The 23,771-nt window shown below is 49.5% G+C and overlaps 2 protein-coding genes across 11 annotated transcripts in view; both read left to right on the forward strand.

Moving 5' to 3' along the window:
- SDHA (succinate dehydrogenase complex flavoprotein subunit A) overlaps window positions 1–19,999 on the forward strand; it is a 47,693-nt gene extending 27,694 nt beyond the window's left edge. For 2 of the 9 annotated variants that reach the window (XM_030813860.1, XM_030813867.1), the window contains one exon: window positions 1,609–2,225. In XM_030813860.1, coding sequence (XP_030669720.1) covers window positions 1,609–1,875 — 267 coding nt within the window. In that variant the 3' untranslated portion in view covers window positions 1,876–2,225. Of the gene's footprint in view, window positions 1–1,608; window positions 2,229–3,771; window positions 4,126–4,625; window positions 5,218–6,342; window positions 7,099–19,381 lie in introns of those variants that run through there. The other 7 variants (XR_004030382.1, XR_004030383.1, XM_030813864.1 and 4 more) reach the window with 7 other exon arrangements.
- The window catches only part of PDCD6 (programmed cell death 6), a 43,033-nt gene continuing 34,815 nt past the window's right edge, over window positions 15,554–23,771 (forward strand). For both annotated transcript variants that reach the window (XM_003263162.3, XM_012501656.2), the window contains exons 1-2: window positions 15,554–15,795; window positions 16,728–16,789. In XM_003263162.3, coding sequence (XP_003263210.1) covers window positions 15,695–15,795; window positions 16,728–16,789 — 163 coding nt within the window. In that variant the 5' untranslated portion in view covers window positions 15,554–15,694. The remainder of the gene's footprint in view (window positions 15,796–16,727; window positions 16,790–23,771) is intronic.

The raw sequence follows: 23,771 nt of genomic DNA on the forward strand, positions 1-23,771 counted from the left end.
CTCGCCATCTTCTGGATCACTGTGACCTTTTCCTTGCTTTGGGTCAGCGTCCACTGATGCCAGCAGTGGCATCTCCAAGCCAATGTGCTTTGCTGTTAGAAGGCCAAGGTTAGAAGTGCAGCCAGAGTGACATGACCAGGAAATAAATGCCAGTTTATTAAATAATGAGTAAGCCATTGTTTCAGACCTGCCCTGTGGTTTGGAAAAGGTATTATAGAGCCTGCCCTGTGGTCACTTGTTCTTCAGATGAACTGATTTTTGTGCAGAGCACACGTGTTGGATTCTGCCTGGTAAGAGTTTTTCACATATGATAGCAAAAAGTGACGGAAAGGGAGACTTGGGGTGCAAATGCAAGTTCAGGATAAACCACATCAGCAAAAAGACAAAGGCTCCACAAGGCAGGCACACAGGCTGGTTCAGGACTGTGTGTGGGCGGCTGTTGGCAGCCTTTCCAGTCAGCTGAACATGGTGAATGGGAAAATCATTTTTATTCACCATGAAATTTTACTGATTTACCCTTCACTAGAATATGCTGATGGCTGTGATCACTGCTCAGAACTTGCTCTTGTCTCCTTGTACATATTAAGAGTTTCCTGCAAAGTATATGAATCCGTGTTTGCCAGAATACAGAATAATAATAAATTTATTATTTTTATTTTTTTGAGATGGAGTCTCACTGTCCCCCAGGCTGGAGTGCAGCGGCACCATCTCAGCTCACTGCAACCTCTGCCTCCCGGGTTCAAGTGATTCTCCTGCCTCAGCCTCCCAAGCAGCTGGGATTGCAGACACATGCCACCATGCCTGACTAATTTTGTATTTTCAGTAGAGACGGGGTTTCACCATGTTGGCTGGGCTGGTCTGGAACTCCTGACCTCAAGTGAACCACCTCGGCCTCCCAAAGTGCTAGGATTACAGGCATGAGCCACTGTGCCCGGCCAGTAGCATAAATTTAGTTGGTCACAGCAAGTTTTAATTAGAATAGAAGCCAGGTGCAGTGGCTCCCACCTGTAATCCCAGCATTTGGGAGGCTGAGGCAGGCAGATCACTTGAGCCCAGAGTTCTAGACCAGCCTGGGCAGCATGGTGAAACCTGCCTCTACAAAAATTAAAAAATGAGCCAGGTGTGGTGGTACATGCCTGAAGTACCAGCTGCTCAGGAGGCTGAGGCGAGATGATTGAGCCTGGGAAGTCAAGGCTCCAGCGAGCTGTGATCACACCACTGCACTCCAGCCCAGGTGACATAGCGAGACCCTGTCTCAAAGAAAAATATTTTTTTAATAGAAACAGGCTGAAAGAAAAGATTGAGGTAGTCTCCCAGCACATGGAGCAAAAAGACAAAGTATTTGATAAACTCTTAGGTACATAAAGGATGTCTAAGGGAACATGCGGACACGGATTACTCTGGACTCACTGCTGGCCGCACACCCCCTGGCCAGCCATGTGGCCTCTGTGGGTTCTGAACGTGTTGATGGTGCCAACCTCCTGGGCTGAAGTGGAAATGGAATGAGTTCTAGGGCATCTGTCTCTTAGATCATTTTAATGTTTGCTGTGTTTTTTCTGTATTGCTCTGTTAGAGTAATAAGAAATATGATAGTGTTTCTGGCCTCAGGTGCGGATTGATGAGTATGATTACTCCAAGCCCATCCAGGGGCAACAGAAGAAGCCCTTTGAGGAGCACTGGAGGAAGCACACCCTGTCCTATGTGGACGTCAGCACTGGGAAGGTCAGTGTGGAGCTCGTTCTCACCACAGCCCAGCACCCACACGGCCCCGCCCAGGTCTGCAGGCTGGCCTTGCTGATGGTGAACGGGGAGGAGCAGGCCAGATTTAAATCAACTCCTGACAGATTTGAGGCACCACTGAAAAAGGCACTCTGACAGCAGTCAGGCTTCGGGCTGGAGACAGAATCCAGTACCTGCAGGTGGTTCAGAGGAGCGTTAAGGAAGGGTTGCTCCGTGGTGTGGGCCAGATGGAAGTCACTGGGCAGGAGCAAGCGTCCAAGGCCTGGTGGCAGGGGAGAAGATGATTGTGGACCTAGCAAGAAAGTCAGCATCTGTCGGGTGGACACACAGCCACTACCAGAAACCAGTCCCACGCCAAGGGAGCCCAGAAGAGACCCCTCCCCTCTCCTCCCATGGGCTGGGCCAACTGGAAGCATCTGCAGGGGAGCTGAGGGGATGTGGTGCAGCCGTTAGCATCCCCTGGGCACTGAGCAAGCAGAGAAGGGCCGAAATTGAGGCGGGGTTGGGGGTGAGCTGCGTCCTGGGAACAGCCAGCCGAGGGTGTGGTAGGGGGTCGCAGCCTTGTTCCACACAAGCATAGCATCCTGGGAACAGCCAGCCGAGGGTGTGGTGGGGGGTCGCAGCCTTGTTCCACACAAGCACAGTGTCGGGAACAGCCAGCCGAGGGTGTGGTGGGGGGTCACAGCCTTGTTCCACACAAGCACAGTGTCGGGAACAGCCAGCCGAGGGTGTGGTAGGGGGGTCACAGCCTTGTTCCACACAAGCACGGTTCACCCGTGTGGCATTTCCGCTGGGCATTGAGATTCAGAAATAATGAAGACAGAAAGCTTTTAACCTTAAGCTTTTCATAGCTGTAAGAGAGAGTTGTATAATCATTTAGCTGTGTCTGTGGAAGTTACCATTGGACTCTCACTATCATCTAGTGTGTCTGTGATTCAGGCAGTAGGTCATTTTCAGGATTTATCATGAAGGCCATTTCCTGATAGTGTATAGAAATCACACTTCACTCGCTTAGCACAAGTCTATTTTTAATGTTTTCGGGTTTGGGTTTTTTGTTTTGTTTTTGTTTCTCTGAGATAGAGTCTCATCTCTGTTGTCCAGGCTGAAACATGGTGGCTTGATCTCATCTCACTGCAGCCTCAACCTCCCCCAGGCTCAGGTGATCCTCCCATCTCAGCCTCCTGGGCACATGCCACCATGCCTGGCTAATTTTTGTATGTTTTGTAGAGGGGAGTTTTTCACCACGTTGCCCAGGCTAGTCTTGAACTCCTGAGCTCAAGTGATCCACCTGTCTTGACCTCCCCAACAGGCATGAACCAACACGCCCAGCCAGTTTTACTGATTTTTCAAGAAATACATACTCTTTTAGAAAGTACAGAGAGATTGAAATAAGCTCACTAACCAGAGACGACCCATTCTTTGTATATGTGCCTACCTTTTCCTGTGTGTGCATATTTAATACACAGCTTGAGTATTCCTTCTCTGAAATCCTTGGGACCAGAAGTGTTTTGGATTTCAGGCTTGTTCAGACTTTGGAATATTTGCATTATACTTACTGTCTGAGCATCCCTAATCAGAAGATCTGACTCCATAGCACATTTCTTTTGAATGTCATGCTGGTGCTCAGAAAGTTCCAGATTTTGGAGAATTTCAGATTTTCGGATTAGGGATGTTCAACCTATATAAATATTTACTTTGAAGTAGAAAAACTGGAAGTAGATAGTTTAAAGTGTCTTGGTATAGACAAGGGTTCTCCCACTTCTCATGACGGGAGCATTTTTGTAAAGCCCTGAGAATCTGGTACAGTGTCATTTTCGTTGCTCTGTTCCACTCTGCAGATCTGCCGTCATTTACAGTCCCCTGTTGTGCATGTAGATCATTTTTAAATTTGTTATTGGAAAATACTGCAGCAAATACTGTTAAGTTCCCATGCTGTAAATCTACTTTTATAGTTAAAATGTTTCAAAAGGAACACAAGAGATGGTTTTCTGTACATTTTTGTGCTTAACTTACCACTGACTCTTTTTCAAGGTCACTCTGGAATATAGACCCGTAATCGACAAAACTTTGAACGAGGCTGACTGTGCCACCGTCCCCCCAGCCATTCGCTCCTACTGATGAGACAAGATGCGGTGATGACAGAATCAGCTTTTGTAATTATGTATAATAGCTCATGCATGTGTCCATGTCATAACTGTCTTCATGCGCTTCTGCGCTCCGGGGAAGAAGGAGTACATTGAAGGGAGATTGGCACCCAGTGGCTGGGAGCTTGCCAGGAACCCAGTGGCCAGGGAGCGTGGCACTTACCTTTGTCCCTTGCCTCATTCTTCTGAGATGATAAAACTGGGCACAGCTCTTAAATAAAACATAAATGAACAAACTTTCTTTTATTTCCAAATCCATTTAAAATATTTTACTGTTATGACTTTAGTCATGTTTGTTGACCTAAAAATTGAATGTAATAATCTTTGTATTCTGTTACATCAAAATCCAGATATTTTGTTGCAGTTTTTTTCTTTTTCTTTTTTTTTTTTGAGACAGGATCGGTGCAGTGGTGCAGTCTCAGCTCAGTGCAGCCTCAAACTCCTGGGCAGCTCAGGTGATCTTCCCGACTCAGCCTTCTGAGCAATTGGGGCTACAGGTGTGCACCACCACACCCAGCTCATTTATTTTGTAATTGTAGGGACAGGGTCTCACTGTGTTGCCTAAGCTGGTCTCAAACTCCTGGGCTCAAGTGATCCTCCCTCCTTGGCCTCCCAAAGTGCTGGAATTATAGGTGTGAACCACCATGCCTGGCCTTATTGTAATTTATTTCTAAGTTCGAATTAATGTTGGTGCCTGAGAGCGAATGGAGAAAACTAACATTTCCTCCTTTTTCTTGGCAGATGGTTTACTAGGTGAGTGTGTCCTCGATTATTCAAATCAGGGGTCCCCAATTCCCCAGGCCACAGATTGTTACCAGTCCATGGCCTGTTGCGGGCCAGTGAGCCTTACTGTGTGAGCTCCGCCCCATTAGAACATCACTGTGTGAGCTCCGCCGCCTGTCAGAGCATTGTGTGAGCTCCGCCCCCTGTCAGCATTACTGTGTGAGTTCCGCCCCCTGTCAGCATTACTGTGTGAGCTCCGCCCCGTCAGCATTACTGTGTGAGCTCCGCCCCCTGTCAGCATTACTGTGTGAGCTCCGCCCCCTGTCAGCATTACTGTGAGCTCCGCCCCCTGTCAGCATTACTGGTGAGCTCCGCCCCCTGTCAGCATTACTGTGTGAGCTCCGCCCCCTGTCGGCATTACTGTGAGCTCCGCCCCCTGTCAGCATTACTGTGTGAGCTCCGCCCCCTGTCAGCATTACTGTGTGAGCTCTGCCCCCTGTCAGCATTACTGTGTGAGCTCCGCCCCCTGTCAGAGCATTACTGTGTGAGCTCCGCCCCTGTCAGAGCATTACTGTGAGCTCCCCCCCTGTCAGCATTACTGTGAGCTCCGCCCCCTGTCAGATCATTACTGTGTGAGCTCCGCCTCCTGTCAGAGTATTACTGTGTGAGCTCCGCCCCTGTCAGAGCATTACTGTGAGCTCCGCCCCGTCAGCATTACTGTGTGAGCTCCGCCCCCTGTCAGCATTACTGTGTGAGCTCCGCCCCCTGTCAGCATTACTGTGTGATCCCCGCCCCTGTCAGATCATTACTGTGAGCTCCGCCCCCTGTCAGATCATTACTGTGTGAGCCCCGCCCCTGTCAGATCATTACTGTGTGAGCTCCGCCTCCTGTCAGATCAGTGGTGGCATTAGATTCTCATAGGAGTGGAACCCTGTTGTGAACTGCGCATGCGAAGGATCTAGGTTATGCGCTGCTTATGAGAATCTAATGCTGCTGATCTGAAGTGGAACCATTTCATCTCCAAACCATCCCCACACTTGTCTGTGGAAAAAGTGTCTTCCATGAAACCAGTCCCTGGTGCCAACAAGGTTAGGGACTGCCAGTTTAACCAAATACTAAAAGAACTGGCATAGAAGTAAATCGGCTGCTGCTTTATTTTTAGGCTGTTCTTTTCAGAGAACAATGACAATTATTTCCAAGTTTGTCATTAGAAAATAATATTAGGTTGGTGCAAAAGTAATTGCGGTTTTTGCCATTACTTTCAAAGGTAAAAGCCACAATTACTGTTGCACCAACTTAATATGATAAATTTGTTCCTTAAAGTGTATTTTTGGTAAGAAAAACCTTTTGTTTTTCCTACTATTAATTTTTTGTTTTTTTCTTGGTAGAGACAGAGTCTTGCCGTGCTGCCCAGGCTGGAGTGCGGTGGTGTGATCTCGGCCCACTGCAACCTCCACCTCCTGGGCTCCAGCAATCCTCCCACCTCGGCCTCCCTAGGAGCTGAGACTGCAGGCGTGAGCCACCATGCCTGGCTAATTTTTATATTTTTTACAGAGATGGGGTTTCACCATCTTGCCCAGGCTGGTCTCAAACTCCTGGGCTCAAGCAGTCCTCCTGCCTTAGCCTCCCAGAGTATTGGGATTATAGGTGTGAGCCACTGCCAGAAAAATTTTCCTAAGGCAAGGCAGGTTTTACATTATATTTAGTTTTTTTTTAATGATGTCTTTTTTGGCAGTGCACAGCCAGAGAACAACACATCACACACAGGAAACAGTTGTGCTCGTGTGACTGGGGCCTCAGCACTAGGAAGGAGTGGACTCTTGGCACACGCAGCAGCTTGAATAAATCTGAAAGTCACTATGCTGCGTAAGAGAAGCCAAATAAAAAAGCGCATGCTGTGTACAGAGGGTGTCAAGAATGCCTCCTACGTGACGGAAGGCAGATCCGTGGTTCCCTGCAGACTGGCAGGAGCAGATTCCAAAGGCACAGGAAGAAGCTTGTGGGTAGAGTGAGTTCGTTACCTTCTGCGCACTGCACCACAAAAAAGCTGGTCATAAAAATGTGAACCAAAAACAAAGGTGAAACTAGGATAAGATTTCTCACCTGTGTGATTTGTAAATGTGCAGGTTTGCCATCGTGCTTTGCTTTTGAAGCTGTGGGGTACGAGGACTCTCATATGTCACTGTTGAACGCAGAACGTTGCAGCCTCATGGAAGAGGATTTGGCAGCGTCTAACAAAAGTATGTGGCATTTGCCCCTTGACTCAGCAATTCTAGAATCTGCCTCAAAAAAACTAGCAAAAAAATGAAAGGACTTTAGGCACAGAGTTCTTTTCACAGCCTGAATGTGTTTGCAGCCAAGTTCTTCACTGTGGCATTTGTAAAACTGGAAACAATCGAAATGTCCATCAGTAGGGGATTAGGAACATTAATTCGTACAGTGGGGAACTCAGTACCAGAAGGAGGAATGAGGAATGCCTATTGATAAGGGCAGAGTACATATAATATAATGCAAATATATATTTGCTTTTTCTTAAAACAAAACTTTGGTAATACGTAAAACACAATTTCAAAGTCTAGATATTACTTCAAAGTCTATTTCGGTCTCACTTCCACCACTGACCCCTGTCCTCCACAGCAACCACTTTAGTTTTTTATCTTTGTATTAAGATAGTCCCTAAAATTGAAAGAATAGTATCTGAAATGAATGAATCTAAATTCCTTGGATTGCATTCTACAGGCGCCAACCCTGAGACCAAAATTTGGAAGGTGGCCCTGAGCAGCAGCTGAAGGGAAGCAGGAGGTGAGACAAGAAAGAGGTGGCAGCACGGGGCGTCCGGGAGCCGGGTCCCATGTGGACAGCTGGGCCCGTGCTCACTGAGGGAGCTGGTGTGTTCCTTCACCAGCCCACGCTCCACAGGCTCAGGACGGTCAATTCTGGGCACCCCTGGCCTGCTCCAGGACATGCTCCTGCCACCAGAGAAAGCCCCTAGGCAGCGTCCCAGGTGCTGGTGGTGTCAGCATCGAGTTCGAGTCTGAGGAGTGACCTGGGGCTGGCTGGGCTAGGCAGCAGCATGGGGTTCTGCAGCCCAACTACACATCAGGCTGGTGACAGTCACGCCACCTATTACTTCATGTGTCATCAGAGCATGGCTAGAACACAGCACTTCAAGTGTGCAGAATTAGTGAGCCATAGTCTAAAGACAAATAGAGCCACTAAATCCTAAATTTCAATCCATCATCTCCTTGTTACTTGTCTTATTGGAATTAATCCTTTGAAATTATGTGGGGTGGGAGTTAAAGCTAATAACTAATTATGTTAATACTAAAAATAAGATTTTTCTGGCCAGGTGTGGTGGCTCACGCCTGTAATCCTAGCACTTTGGGAGGCTGAGGCGGGCGGATCACCTGAGGCCAGGAGTTCGAGACCAGCCTGGCCAACATAGTGAAACCCCATCTCTACTAAAATTCAAAAATTAGCTGGACATGGTGGCAGGTGCCTGTAATCCCAGCTATTCAGGAGGCTGAGGCAGGAGAATCGCTTGAATCAGGAGGCGGAAGTTGCAGTGAGCCGAGATTGTGCCACTGCACTCCAGCCTGGGCAACAGGAACAAAACTCCATCTCAAAAAATAAAAAAAGATTTTTCTGAGAAAAAGGTGGAAAACCATATACTAAATTTGAAATAGAAATATAAGCGTGAACTCTCTTGTTCTTTTCACATAGACACATTTCCTAGCTCTGTCCCAGTAGCAGTAGACACATCAAGCACCTAGACTTGGTCTCTAATACATGAAAACCATGAATTCATAGTGATGGTTTCAAAGCCAAAACCAACCAACCAAACACATGTAATTGGTCACTCTTGGAGGTACCTAGGGCACTAACTCCTAACACTGGGAATGGACACTTGAAGGACGATCAGTGACTATCTTGCCTTCTCTCTACAAATTGCAATTCAGATAAACCTTGTTGATTAGGGAAAGTTCTTTACATAAGAAATCCTGCAAATAAGTGAGTAAAGAATGACAGTTTAAGAATTGTCCCAGCCTGGCCAACATAGTGAAACCCCATCTCTAAAAATACAAAAAATCAGCCAGGCATGATGGTGGGTGCCTGTAATCCCAGTTACTCGGGAGGCTGAGGCAGGAGAGTCGCTTGAACCCGGGAGGCAGAGGTTTGTAGTGAGCCGAGAGTGCGCCATTGCACTCCAGCCTGGGCAACAAGAGTGAGACTCTGTCTCAAAAAAAAAAAAAAAAAAAAAATTGTCAAATTGCCACCCCTAATGCCATGGTTCTCTAACCTGTGTAACAGGATCACCTGGAGGGACCCTACCCCAGATCTTCCAATTCAGTCCTGGTTCGGCCTGAGAATTTGCATTTCTAACATGTCCAGGGACCACAGTTTGAAAACCTCCATGGCAGACATGTAATGGGATGACATGGTCCAATAAATGAAGGAAAAATGACAGGTGGCAACCTCAGGCAGCTTCATCCCAACCAGTAAGAAAGTAAATCCTTTTGTAAACTAAGAGGAAGTATTAATATGGGCATTTGAGCAAACATTTAAGTGTTAGGACAAAGAATTAAAAACTAGCACAGGCACCCCTGAAGCATGATAGGATGGCAACAGAAGGGCTGATTTCGTTTCCGAGAAATAACTGACAGGCAGTGTTGTGTGTGTGTTTACTGCTTAGGAACCCAAAACAAACCTTCAGACCATTTTCATGAGTACTGAGACCAAGAAAACCACTGCGCAGTGGGTGGTCTGGAAATGTAAATGTTGATGGTACTCCACTAATGAGTCATGGACCGATGTTTCATATTGCAAATGTTTTTGTAAACGTGGGTTTCAAGGTTTCAAAGTGAACCCATATGTTTTAGGAGAAAGGACACACCAAACAAGTAAAATAATTGGGTCAATATAAAAAGAAAGTAGAATATTGCCCAGAGAGAAGATGTGAATAATTCCTAACACGGATGAAAGGCACCAAAAAGGTGAGCTGTGAGTAAGATATTTAGACCCGCGCCGTCCCGTGCAGTAGACACAGTGGCCGCTGTGTGTAAGATATTCAGGCCCATGCCGTCCCCTGCAGTAGACACAGTGGCCGCTGTGAGTAAGACGTTCAGGCCTGTGCTGTCCCGTGCAGTAGACACAGTGGCCGCTGTGAGTAAGACGTTCAGGCCTGTGCTGTCCCGTGCAGTAGACACAGTGGCCGCTGTGTGTAAGATATTCAGGCCCGTGCCATCCCCTGCGGTAGACAGTGGCCGCTGTGTCTAAGACATTCAGGCCCGGCGTCCCGTGCAGTAGACACAGTGGCGCTGTGTGTAAGATATTCAGGCCCGTGCCATCCCCTGCGTAGACAGTGGCCGCTGTGTCTAAGACGTTCAGGCCTGTGCTGTCCCGTGCAGTAGACACAGTGGCCGCTGTGTGTAAGATATTCAGGCCCGTGCCATCCCCTGCAGTAGACACAGTGGCCGCTGTGAGTAAGACGTTCAGGCCTGTGCTGTCCCGTGCAGTAGACACAGTGGCCGCTGTGAGTAAGACATTCAGGCCCGTGCCGTCCCCTGCAGTAGACAGTGGCCGCTGTATGTAAGATATTCAGGCCCGTGCCATCCCCTGCAGTAGACACAGTGGCCGCTGTGAGTAAGACGTTCAGGCCCGTGCCGTCCCCTGCAGTAGACAGTGGCCGCTGTATGTAAGATATTCAGGCCCGTGCCATCCCCTGCAGTAGACACAGTGGCCGCTGTGAGTAAGACGTTCAGGCCCGTGCCATCCCCTGCAGTAGACACAGTGGCCGCTGTGTGTAAGACATTCAGGCCCGTGCCATCCCCTGCAGTAGACAGTGGCCGCTGTGAGTAAGACGTTCAGGCCTGTGCTGTCCCGTGCAGTAGACACAGTGGCCGCTGTGAGTAAGACGTTCAGGCCCGCGCCGTCCCCTGCAGTAGACAGTGGCCGCTGTGAGTAAGACGTTCAGGCCTGTGCTGTCCCGTGCAGTAGACACAGTGGCCGCTGTGAGTAAGACGTTCAGGCCCGCGCCGTCCCCTGCAGTAGACAGTGGCCGCTGTGAGTAAGACGTTCAGGCCTGTGCCATCCCCTGCAGTAGACACAGTGGCCGCTGTGTGTAAGACATTCAGGCCCGTGCCATCCCCTGCGGTAGACACACTGGCCGCTGTGTGTAAGATATTCAGGCCCGCGCCATCCCCTGCAGTAGACAGTGGCCGCTGTGAGTAAGACGTTCAGGCCCGCGCCGTCCCCTGCAGTAGACAGTGGCCGCTGTGAGTAAGACGTTCAGGCCCGCGCCGTCCCGTGCAGTAGACACAGTGGCAAATAGCTTCCGCACTGGACAGTGCAGCTACGGAACAATGCTATCACTAGAAAGTTCCATCAGCCAGCACTGATGCAGACCTTTGCAAATGTCCCCTCACACTGAATAGCACGTAGTTGATAGATTGTCCACTATTCAGTGAAAAGCCTGTGTTAAAAGTGGTATTTGGTAGAAAAGCAAAAAAGGGGAAAAAATTAAAAGTGGTAAGTCATTGTCTTCCTTACTGAATTCTGGCAGAAGAATGTTGGAAGGAAGACCAGAGCCACCAGAGAAAGTATCGTTGTCCCAAGACAGGAGGGGGTGCCAGGCATGGTTGGCTCTGTCCCTGGAATTCTGTGGCCGGAATCTGGAAAAAGGAAAAGTGACTGGAAAAGGAAAGATTCTGTGTGCAAATGTCGTGATGCAGCCATCAGTCATCCTGAGAAAATAAGTGAACAAAGTGGCTTCGGACGGATGCTGTTGGATACATGTACAGACACAATGTACACTTGCGTATGCTTGTTCACACAAAGGACAGGATGGTTATCCGTTCATTTAACAAATACTTGTTCATTTAACAAATACTTGTCGAGGGCCTATATGTGCCAAAGACATCAGATGCACAAGAGGGTGCACTGTGGAAAGCCTCAGGAACACAAGTGCCCAGAAATGTTTAGAAAAATTCTAAGGAAAACAGAAAAGGCATTTTCAAATTAGCTCAGAGAAACGAGACCAAAGGAAAGACTGACCCAGTATTTGGATACTTTATGTGATTAACCTTAACACAGGGAGGGAAGTGTTATCTTTCAGTTAATTTCTCAACTTCTGGAAAGCTTAGAACAGACCTGGCTAGGAGGAAATTGAATCCGAGGTAGGTGAGGACATAGTGGTGCCTCGATGCTTCCAGTGATTGGGTCAGCAGAACCAGGGGTGGGAGATGATCTCTCTTTTTGTTGGCAGATGGTGGTCTCAGCTGTAGCTTTGTCCCCTGGTGACGGGACTCAGGCAGCACCCCCCCATCAATGGCAATACCCCCACCTCTGAGAATGTAGAGAGGACTTGTGAAGACAGTGTTGTCCCAAGCAGCACGGCCCAGGTGCTGACAGGATTCGCCCCAGAGGTTTCTTAGAGGTCAGGGTTGCAGAAGAAGCAGGGACTGCAGCTGCATGGTTTGTGTATGTAACAGGCCAGTATCTCTTGTTCCAGACTCATCCATTTGTACATTCATATGAGTACGTATGCAGGGTGTTTTTTCTTTTTCTTTTCTTTTTTTTTTTTTGAGATGGAGTCTCGCTCTGTTGCCCAGGCTGGAGTGCCTGGTGCGATCTCGGCTCACTGCAAGCTCCGCCTTCCAGGTTCACGCCATTCTCCTGCCTCAGCCTCCCCAGTAGCTGGGATTACAGGCATCTGCCACCACGCCCAGCTAATTTTTTGGATTTTTAGTAGAGAAAGGGTTTCACCACGTTAGCCAGGATGGTCTCAATCCGCCCACCTCGGCCTCCCAAAGTGCTGGAATTACAGGCGTGAGCCACCGCGCCCAGCCAGGGTGTTTTTTCTTTAAACCTTAATTTCATAGTAATTAACCTCCCTTTCAAGAGTCAGCCTTGCTGCCACTGAGATGACATAGAAAAAGCACAAAAGGATCTGGGCTTGAATCTCCTCTTACTGCCTGCTTGCCTTTAGGCAAGTTACCTTCTCTGAACTCTAGTTTTCTCTTCAGTAAAATGTGGATGTGGTGCCTTGGCATGGGGAGGATTAAACAAAGTCACATATTTAAATATTATAAGGGTGGATTATATTTAAATATTAAAAGGGTGGATTCTAGCTGGTTGCATTCCTTAAGTGCGTTCTCTCTTGAATGAAGGCATTTTCTACCCCTAGAACTAAAGGGAAAGCATCACGGAGCACTCCTGGGTGCCATGGGTGATGATGGCTGTGGTAGTCCAGGTTGGAGACTCGGCCAACAGTTGGTAGAGCCCAACTAACTGTTGGGAGTGGAGGCTGAGGCCTGCTGCAGTCACTGAGATGCTTCCCCTTTTTTAAAATTTTAAAATAGCCCAAGCTAGTCTTGAAGTTCTGGCCTCAAGCGATCCTCCCACCTCAGCCTCCCAAAGTACTGGGATTATAGACATGAGCCACTGCGTCCAGCACTGAGCTGTTTCTTGCTGAGGTTTCCCTGTAAGAAGGACTTCCAAATTGTGTCACAAAATCATCGTTGTTAGTATTTTCAGAGCTCTGGAGAACAAAACAGGAGCCAGTGATGGGAGGGAGAATAAAGATGGACTTCAGAAACTACAGATCAAAGAGCTGTGGAAGATTCTAGAAAGGATTCTTCAACAAGTGATACGAATACTTTGTCAATGAAAAGACTGAAACTCTGTGAAATACTTGAAGAGATTTATTCTGAGCCAAATAGAGTGGCCACGCCCATGACACAGACCTCAGGAGGTGGCTGGGGTGCAACTTGGTTTTACGCATTTTAGAGGGTCATGAGCATCAATCAAATCTATTTAAGATATATATTGGTTCAGTCCAGAAAGGCAGGACAACTCGAAGTGGGGGCTTCTGGGTTATAGGTAGATTTAAAAATGTTCTGATTGGCAATTAGTTGAGACTTATTACCAATAGAAAGGAATGTCTGAGTTATAAGAGGCTGTGGAGACCAAAGTTTTATCAGCAGATGAAGCCTTGGGGTAGCAGGGTTCAGAGAGAATAGATGGTGTTTCTCATTAGACTTAAGGTCTGTGTTGGCGTTCCCTGAATTCCAAAAGGGAGGAGATCATAGTCAGCCATGTCCCACCCGCCCCCACTTCATGTTGTGGCCTGAATGGTTTTCAGGTTAATTTGGAGTGCCCTGGCCCAGAGAAGGGGTCCATTCAGATGGGGTGGGGCCTTAGAATTTTATTTTTGGTTTACAACTTTATGAAGAGAACACTAGAAACCACTTGAATCCACTACATCATGAAAAAAAACATCCACATTGTAGAAAAGGTTTGTAGATTAACACATTAGGTGAATGCCAAAGCTACAGAATATCTAAATTTCTTTGAGGAATTTGAAAACTCTCAGGTATATGCCTTGTGGGCAACAGAGACAGAAAAATGGGACAGAGGATGAGATAGTTTGGAGAATGGATAGCTGATCAGATCTGTAGCTGTGCCCAGGGTGCTGAATAATGGATTTGCGTCCACAGGGAAGAAAGTCTCAGGTGCCACTGATAAAAGACCACGTCCTTGGCTCTGGGTCCATTCAACATCTTGGTAGGCAACTGGATGAAAATTCAGAGACAACCCTAGGAACTATGAGGATGACAAAATTTAGCATTCATGGAACGAGGCACTGAAGAACCTGAAAAGCTGGAATAACCCCGTGAAATAATGAGAATAATTGTAGTATCCTGAACCGGGGCACAGGACACAGGACTGGGGTGGAAGGCGGCACCAGACTACGAGCGCGGGAAAGACCCAGGGATCACAGTGGCCCAAAGCTGGGCACTTCCCAATTCCGGGGATTTGTGCTACAGGCACTCCAGACTCCACCGTAGAACTGTGTCCAGCACGAAGGCAGTGCTGTCTCGGGAGAGGCAGGGTTGCACCACCACCGGGGAGAGAAGGGGCCCGGCAGGGAGGCGCCCAGTGTTTCCAGCTGCACGGGTAGGGGGCGCGGCTGATGCAGAGCGCGGGGGCGCAGGTTAAACCTAAGGAGGGAAGCCTTTGGGGGCGGAACAGACAACCGAGAACGCTGAACACTGCCCCTCCCACCCGAATTGTGTTTCGCCTTTTTTTTTTTTTTTTGAGACGGAGTTTCGCTCTTGTTGCCCTGGCCTGGAGTGCAATGGCCCGATCTCGGCTCACTGCAACCTCCGCCTCCCGGGTTCAAGCAATTCTCCTGCCTCAGCCTCCCGAGTAGCTGGGATTACAGGCGTGCACCATCACGCCCGGCTAATTTTGTATTTGTAGTAGATACGGGGTTTCTCCAAATTGCCCAGGCTGGTCTCGAACTCCCGACTTCAGGTAATCCACTGGCCTCGGCCTCCCAAAGTGCTGGGATTACAGGCGTGAGCCACCGCGCCCGGCCTGTTTTGCTTTCTTTTTTTTTTCTTTTGGCAGAGTCTCGCTGTCCACCCCTGTAGTGCAGTGAGCTCGGCTCCCTGCGGCCTCGACCTCCCGGGCTCAGGCGATCCTCCCGCCTCAGTCCACGGAGTAGATGGTACCACAGGAGCCCGCCACCATGCCCGACTACTTTTTGTAATTTTTGTAGGGATGGGGTCTAGCCATGCTGCCCAGGCTGGTCCGAACTGCTGGGCTCAAGAGCTCCGCCCGCCTCCGCCTCCCAAAGCGCAGGGATCACAGGTGTGAGCTACCGCGCCCCGCCCAGAGTTTCCGACTGTTAGCGAATCACATTCACGTCAAAACTTTTTATGCAAGAACTGAAAGGCAAACTAAGTCCCTGCTCCATCACTTCCTGTCCCAGGTCGCCGCGCCGGACATTTTCCCCAAGCGCCTTCCTGGCACAGCGCGCAAGCGCCCTGGGCCGAAGCTCTCGCATCCTCCAGGCGCAGCGACCCCGCCCGCCCCGCAGGCGCCGGGGCGTTGCCTGGCAACTTAGCTGCGAGGGGATTGGCCGTGCGGGACCCCGTGACCATCCCGGGGAACACGCATTTCCTGCGGCCCCGGAAGTGGCGGTAATGCCAAGCCCTGCCCACGGCAGAGGCGGAAGCGGAGTCGCCCTGAGAGGTCTCCAGTCGCTGTAGGCGCCTCAGCCCAGCCGCGCGCCTTGGCCTATGGCCGCCTACTCCTACCGCCCCGGCCCCGGGGCCGGCCCTGGGCCTGCTGCGGGCGCGGCGCTGCCGGACCAGAGCTTCCTGTGGAACGTCTTCCAGAGGTGCGGCCTGGCACCGCCCGGGCACCTCCCACCTCCGCCGCGGCCGCCCCCGACCCCTGTCCCGACTCCTGCGGCCGCCCCCGACCCCTGCCCCAACCAACCCGGTTCCCTGCCGGTTCTCCCGCGGCCTCCTCCGTCCCCTGTCGGGTCTCCCGCGGCCTCCCCCGTCCCCTGCCGCCGCCCCCGACCCCTGCCCCGACCGACGGACACGGTCGCCCCCGTCCCCTGCCGGGTCCCCCGCGGTCTCCCTCGTCCCCTGCCCGGTCTCCTGTGGCCGCCCCTGCCTCCTGCCCGGTCCCTGTCCTGTGCGTCGGGCCCTTCCCAAGGTGCAGAGTGCAGCCACTGCAGACCCGAGGTCGCGGCCACCGGCTCCTGGGCTAGGCCCTTTTTCTCGCCTCAAGAGCCGTCAGGGGGAGGGTCTCCAGGGTGCTTGTTTGGGGAAAGCGGAAACAGACTGCCTGGGCCGCTGTTAAAATGTCAGCAGCCAGGGAAGAAGCAGCGACCTGGCGTCTGCTCGGGGCGGGTGACCTTTATGGCGGCGCCTTCTGTCCCTGGTCGCTTTTCCACTGAGTGAATGTCCGAAACTGTAGTAACTCATGGCCAGGGAATGGCTTAGTTATCTGAGGGAATCTTTTCTTGTTTGTGAAAAGGGAAACTGGTGCAAATGGGAATTCAGACAAGCCAGGAGAGGAAGGAAGGGAAGGATTGAGGCGGGAAAAGAGAAAAGATGATTGACCTCTTAGGGGAAGACCACACTTGGACGTCGGCTCCTGGGGCACTTCCTTGATTCCCCTGCACTCCTCAGCGGGATGGGAGAGGCGGAGGTTCCAGGAGGAAGCCTTCCAGAGCGGGTGCAGGGTTGACAGGAGACGTTTGTTTTGCTTTTCCTGAACTTTCGATCACCAGCTTATTTGGTCTTCTTGATGTTGTAGGGTTGATAAAGACAGGAGTGGAGTGATATCGGACACCGAGCTTCAGCAAGCTCTCTCCAACGGTGAGTGGGCCAGTGGGACCTGGGCCTCCAGACCAAGAAGCCGCGAGCCTGCCCTGCTCACAGTGGGTAACTTTCTTTCTGAAGTTGATTTTCCAAGGACAAAGGAATCATTAGGACAAATTATTATTACTGCTTCATGGTGGAGATGCTTCTGGTTTATTTTGTGGCTACCGCTGTTACTGCTTGGAGTGCCTCACCCAGCCAGCTAACAACTGCGTGCGTGAGCACAGGGAAAGGCTTCTTGAGAAATGAAAACTAGGCTGTAGGTTTAGGACGGGAATAGGAAGGTTAGCTCTGTTCAGCCGAAAGCCTTTTGGTAAGTTGGAGGTCCTTGAATTTCCTTGGTGACTGCATCTTGGTGACTTCTCTGAATAGACCTTCGAGGGCACTGGGGGGTGATTGGAGGGCTTGGGGAGCTCAGGCAGCACTTGTGTGGGAATGTGGCTGTTAAGGAACTGCAGAAACTGGGACTGGATTTCTGGGGAAAGGATGGGAGTGTTGGAGGTGCGTGCTGGCAGGGGAGTTATGGGGAGGTGTTCTTATCAGTGTGCGAATACTGGGCGTTCAGGCAGCGGGAAATCCGGGTCCTTGCGTGTTGTGAGCTCCCTGGAGTTACGTTCTTGCCAATTTCAGCTCAATTGATCCCCCTCCCCTGCACTATCATTGGACACATTTTACTTCATTGAACACGGGACTGCTGCTTTTTCTGTAATCCCTCAGGGGCAGTCATCTTTTCTGATTCTGTGTATAGTTTGCTTTTCCAGATCTGTGCCATTTAAGCTAGAAAAGGGGTCAGTTTTGAGATGTTGTGAAAATGTTGAAAGGTTCCTCTTTATTAGTGGGAAGTATCTGAAGTTGCCAGAGACTGGACTGGGGCGCGGGGAGCACTACGGCTGCTAGACACTGCCTCACTGCACTGTGGGTGGGGGGTGCTGGATTCAGCCTTACTGCCTAATGATTTGTGAGGATTTGTGTTTTCAGAGTAACATGTTTACCTTATATTCTGACATCAGTTCCTAATATGTGACGTGTGGGCCACGGATGCTGGTGTATTATTTCACATGCATTTATATAGATTGTTTTCAGGGAATTCAGAAATTTTGTTATCTCTGCACTAGTGATTGTGCTTTCTTGATTTTTCTCTTTTCATTATTCTTAAATCCTCCTTTTTTTTATTTGCATCTCAGTTCGTTTATACTCGGGAAGTGCAAGACGTGGCTACTAGAAAGAGATGTCAAGAGAACCCGGAATCCAGTAGGCTACAATTTGGCAAATCTTAGCTTAAAACTTCCTAAATGTTGACCACAGTGGATGCAAATGGCTCTGTGCATCATCTGTTAAATATGGTCAGATGACCACCCAGGTTCAAGTGGTTTGTCACCAGGGTGATAGGAGCCACACAGAGTGCCCTCCTCAGAGGCCATGTCTTAGAGACATTTATTTTGAGTGGTTTTCCAGTGAGTGATGCAAGATTTATGATCCATTTTAACAGCCTGCTTTTTATGCATTTGCTCAAATTTTTAGATTTTAGGTTTTCTGTTAAACTTGCTCAACTAGGAGTGGTGGTCAAATACTGGACCTCATTAGCATGATAGCCTGCCCACCTTGGCAGGCTCCACTGGAGTGCTTGGGGCCTGCCTGGATTCCAGTCCTGGCTGTACCGGTTTTGTGTCCTCGCCGTTACTGGGAGGGAGTACTGAGGAAATGCATGCGAGGTGCTTCCCGTGATTCCTGGCACAGAGCAAGTGCTCAGTAATTGTCAGCCGTGAGTGTTAGTAGTAGCTGATACACTACCACTATTCTTGGCTAACAAGCCAGCTCAAAGCTTTGATGGTTTCCATTACCTGATGATGGTGCTGATGGTTTCCACGTACTGAACACTCACACACTGGGATTAGGCGCTTAACCCAAATCCAAGGTCAGCATTATTGTTTGGGGGGTGGAGGGAGACACCTCCTGCTCTGACTTGTGTGTTTGGGTTCCCGTATTTTCACCAGAGGGTGTTAGTCCTGCCCCAGTTCAGCTGGTCCTCAAAGCATATGTAGCTCTTGAACCATCAGCAAGTGTCAGTCAGAACATCATCTTGATTTCAGCTGGTACTAAATATCTACCAGGAGCCTGCTTGAGAGAGAGAATTGCCTGACAGGTGCTGAGTCCACCATTCCTGAGATACTTTGAAATCAGTGTCTGGCTTAACCCAAGCTGTGTATTGGGACCCTCTCACCGTGGCCCCAATGGAGTCACTTTTCTTAGGCACCTCCCTTTACCTTGGGCTCTGAGCTTCCCTGCCTTTCATCTCTGTGGGATGAAGCCCCACCCGCCTTCAGGATGCAAAGTCCTCCTCTCTAATGTGAGTGGGGGGCCAGGTGCAGTGGCTCACGCCTGACCTCCCAACACTTTGGGAGGCCGAGGCAGGGGGATCGCTTGAGCCCAGGAGTTTGAGACCAGCCTGGGCGACACTATGAGACCCTGTTCTTGAATTGCCCTGGGAGATTTCCTCAGCTTGTGCTGGAGGCATGTGGCCCCATGAAGCCCATAGTCACGGTTCACCCTGAGAGACGCTGGCTTTGGGGCTCACACGCCTGCTGCGGGGCAGGCCCAGGAGATGGCCACTCTGTTTCTCCTGGAGCTGGAGCTGCGCGTCTTCTCAGCAACTGTGGTGCCTCTTCTGTTTTGTTTGCATCTTATAAACCGTTTACCCAATTACATTTTCCTCTTCAATTTAGCTGCTAGAAAATTTAAAGTCAGGTTGGTGGCTCGCCAGTAATGAGAGTTTAGAGGTAAACTTTATGACATAGTCTTAGACTCTTCACTTTCTCCTCAGCCAACATGATTCACAGTTACTTTATTTTGCTGTACTGTGAGTGTCTTTGTGTTTCCTGAATTCCTTCTGGAATAAGGCAGGTTGTTAGTAAGCACAGGTTTCTGGTCCATCTCGTAGCCTCAGGCAGTGGGCGGTGCTGTCCCTGCTCCCTTTCTGGGTTACCTGTGGTAGCTCTCAAGTTGCGGGGCTGCGATTTGAAGCCTGATTTAGTACACCGTGTTTCTGTCGTGTTCTGTGGTGGTTTGCTCCTCACGTGTGAGCATTCACCCCGTGGCCCTGTTTCTCCACCACACCTCTGCCTGGTGGCATCCTACTGGATGTCTCAGCCGAGCCACTCTGTTCTGAAGACGCCCTTGTCCTCCACCCCTTTGCTTTGGGCTCTGAGCGTCTTCTGCCTTTCATCTCTGTAGGATGAAGCCCCACCTGCCCTTCAGGATGCCAGCCTTGGCAACATTGTGAGAGCCTGTTTCTACAAAAACGAAACAAGTGTAGTGGTGCACGCCTGCAGTCCCAGCTACTTGGGAGGCTGAGATGGGAAGATCACTTGAGCCTGGGAGGTTGAGGCTGCATTGAGCTGAGATCAAGCCACTGCACTCCAGCCTGGGAGACAGAGCAAAACCCCATCTCAAACAAAGAAAGTGGATGCGCGCTGCTCCTGCCATTGGATCATCGCAGCATTTTTCTTTTCTCTGATGTGCGCCTTTTTCCTCACCGTGGGGGCTCACGTTTTCGTAGTTCCCTCTCGCTACTAGATTGTGAGCTGCGTGAAGGAAGGTTCATAGTTGTGTTGTATGTACAGGCACACAAAATTTGTCCTTGGATAGACACATATCAGTCCGCTTCCTTCTCCTCTCTGAATTTCTTTATTAAAAAAAAAAAAAATTAGAGATGCAGTCTCACTGTCTTGCCTAGGCTGGTCTCAAACTCCTAGGCTCAAGTGATCCTCCTGCCTCTACTAATATGAATTATTAGCCTATACTAATATGAATTCCTATACTAATGTGATTGAAATTAGTTTGACTTCTATAATAATTGTTCTCCCAGATTGGGCTTCTGTTTTGATAGTAGAAGTAAATTATTAGGCTATTTCAAAAAATTAATATATTACTGGTAGAAAAACTGAAGCTGCAAAATGGCCTGGTTTCTCACTTCAGTTAAATTTGTGCTTCTGAGTGCTTGTATTCTAGGTGAAACCGCACTGAGAAGGTATTTGTGGCCCGTACACTGATTCCTTCATGAGACTTGTTTGCACAGGAGAGCTGCTAAAAATTACAGCTCTCAGGGAGGTCTGTGGTGAACAGGTATGAAGAAGAAGGCTGTTCTCTGCCCTTCTTTTTGCAATAAAATGTTCCAAACTGTCTTGAGTTTGATCCCTTTTCGGGTATTTTTTTTTTTTAAACATTCACATATTTCTTGGAATTATAAGAAATTAACTTTGTGCTTCTGAAGTAGGTTTGCCTTAATATAACACTGATGTATTTGTAAGGGGCATTTTTAAAGCTGTACTTTAAAAAATAATAATTCTTACATTTGTTTGAAGGTTTTTGTTTGTTTTTGAGACAGAGGCTCACTCTATCGCCCAGGCTGGAGTGCAGTGGCGCGATCTTGGCTCACTACAACCTCCGCATCTGGGGTTCAAGCGATTCTCCTGCCTCAGCCTCCTGAGTAGCTGGGACTACAGACGCCCACCACCATGCCCAGCTAATTTTTTTGTTGTTGTTTTTTTGTTTTTTTTTTGAGACGGAGTCTTGCTCTGTCGCCCAGGCTGGAGTGCAGTGGCGCTATCTCGGCTCACTGCAAGCTCCGCCTCCCGGGTTCACGCCATTCTCCTGCCTCAGCCTCCCGAGTAGCTGGGACTACAGGCGCCCGCCACCACGCCTGGCTAATTTTTTGTCTTTTTAGTAGAGACAGGGTTTCACCGTGTTAGCCAGGATAGTCTCGATCTCCTGACCTCATGATCCGCCTGCCTCGGCCTCCCAAAGTGCTGGGATTACAGGCGTGAGCCGCCGTGCCCGGAAATTTTTTGTATTTTTAGTAGAGACAGGGTTTCACCATGTTAGCTAGGATGGTCTCGATCTCCTGACCTCTTGATCTGTCCACCTCAGCCTCCCAAAGTGCTGGGATTACAGGCATGAGCCAAGGGGCCAACATGGTGAAACCCCGTCTCTACTAAAAATACAAAATTAGCTGGGAATGGTGGTGTGCGCCTGTAATCCCAGCTACTCGGGAGGCTGAGGCATGAGAATTACTTGAACCTGGGAGGCAGAGATTGCAGTGAGCTGAGATCACGCCACTGCACTCCAGCCTGGGGGACAGTGAGACTCCATCTCAAAAAAAAAAGAATGGAATAACCCTTGTTTAGGTGTCACAAAATCCAGGCCAGACAAATCTAAACTTTAATCTCACACCCAGTTCCTAGATTAGTCCCTTCTCCAGCTCAGGTTCGGCCTAAGCCTCAGGGTTCCTCACTTGGTGGGCACCACCTGCTCCCTTCCCCACCTTTGTTCCTCTTTTTCCTCTGCTGGCTCCTCCGGGGTTGGGTGTGTTCAGAGGTGGAAACAGGCTAAAGGTCTTTGGCTTTTAGGTTCTGTTGATGGGTGAGTTCCAGATAGTAGCTTTCTTTTGTGGGATATTTCATTTATTTATCTATTAAAAATATTTATTTAGAACACACCATTCATGTGCCAGACGCTGTTCCAGGCACTGGGGCTAGGGTGATAAATGAGATCAACAAAAATACCTGCCCACATTAATCTCCTGTTCTAGGGAAGACAAAAAAGAAAGAAAATACACGTGTCCTTAGTACATTAGAAGATTCCAAGTAGTGTAGAGAAAAATAAAGTAGGTTGGACTCGGTGGCTCACACCTGTAATCCCAGCACTTTGGGAGGGTGAGGTGGGAGGATTACTTGAGCTCAGGAATTTGAGACCAGCCTGGGCAACATGGCAGATCCTGTCTCTACCAAAAATAAAAAATACAAAAAAATAATTTTAGCTGGGTATGGTGGCATGCACCTGTAGTCCCAGCCACTGGGGAGGCTGAGGAGGGAGAATTGCTTCAGCCCAGGAGGTGAAGGTTGCAGTAAGCCGAGATCGTGCCATTGCACTCCAGCCTGAGTGACAGAGCCAGACCCTGTCTCAAAACAAAAGGAAAGAAAGAAAATGAAAAGAAGAAAGAGATGGGGCAAGCAGGGGAGAGGGCTGGGGACACAGGGGAGGGTGCTGGGGACGCAGGGGAGGGTTCTGGGAACGCAGGGAGGGTTCTGGGGACACAGGGGAGGGTTCTGGGGACCAGGGGGGTTGCTGGGGACGCAGGGGAGGGTCTGGGGACCCGGGAGGGGCTGGGGATGCAAGCTTTCCTGAGTTCCCACAGTTCTCTGCCCCTCTCCTGTCTCACAGGGCAAGGGCCACCTGGGGCTTGCGGTGGTTTTGTGCCATGCTAATATCTTACTCTTCCCAACAGACGGAGGCCCATTGAGGCTTCTCTGTCCTCCATGAGGAATAGCATTGGCCTAAACCTGCAGACAGCATTGCAAAGAGAAGTCAGGCAAACCCGCTGATGAAGAATGATTCCAGTGTGCTGACGGAGGCTGACATTTCTTGCCATGGGTGATTTAATGTTGGGCCTCAATTTTTCACTCCCCCCGTAAGAGTATGACATAGCCACAACCTTGCCAGGGCCCGAGGGAGGGTGGATGGACTTATCCATCCCATAGGTGTTGCTCGTGGCTGGGTGACTTGCTTCTGCCAGTGAGATTTTCACAGACACGGCACAAGCAGAAGCCTGGAATGTGTGGGCACTGCCAGGCCTGCCCTCTGAGGCTCTTGATTTTCCCCACGAGATGCGCGTGCCCCAGGGAACGGCGGCTCTGGCTGCGGGATGAGAGGCGTGTGGAGCAGGCATGGTTCCCATCCTTAGCCTGCAGTCAAGCCCAGACTAGATCAGCCTAAGCCCAGCCATGCCACGGGTGCAGGAGTGAAGAGCAAATGCTAACTGTCCATGGAATTGACTTTCAAAGGGGCGTGTCATGTGCCTCATCCCAGCAACAGTGAAGGCATTTCCCTATCAGTCAGTTGGTAAATGATTATTGACAAACAATGTGCTGGGAAGGTGGAGTGATTTGAGTAGATTTGGCTCTATTCTCATGGGGCTTCCTTT

Source organism: Nomascus leucogenys, chromosome 6 (assembly GCF_006542625.1).
Source record: "Nomascus leucogenys isolate Asia chromosome 6, Asia_NLE_v1, whole genome shotgun sequence".
In the NCBI taxonomy this organism is placed as follows: Eukaryota; Metazoa; Chordata; class Mammalia; order Primates; family Hylobatidae; genus Nomascus; species Nomascus leucogenys.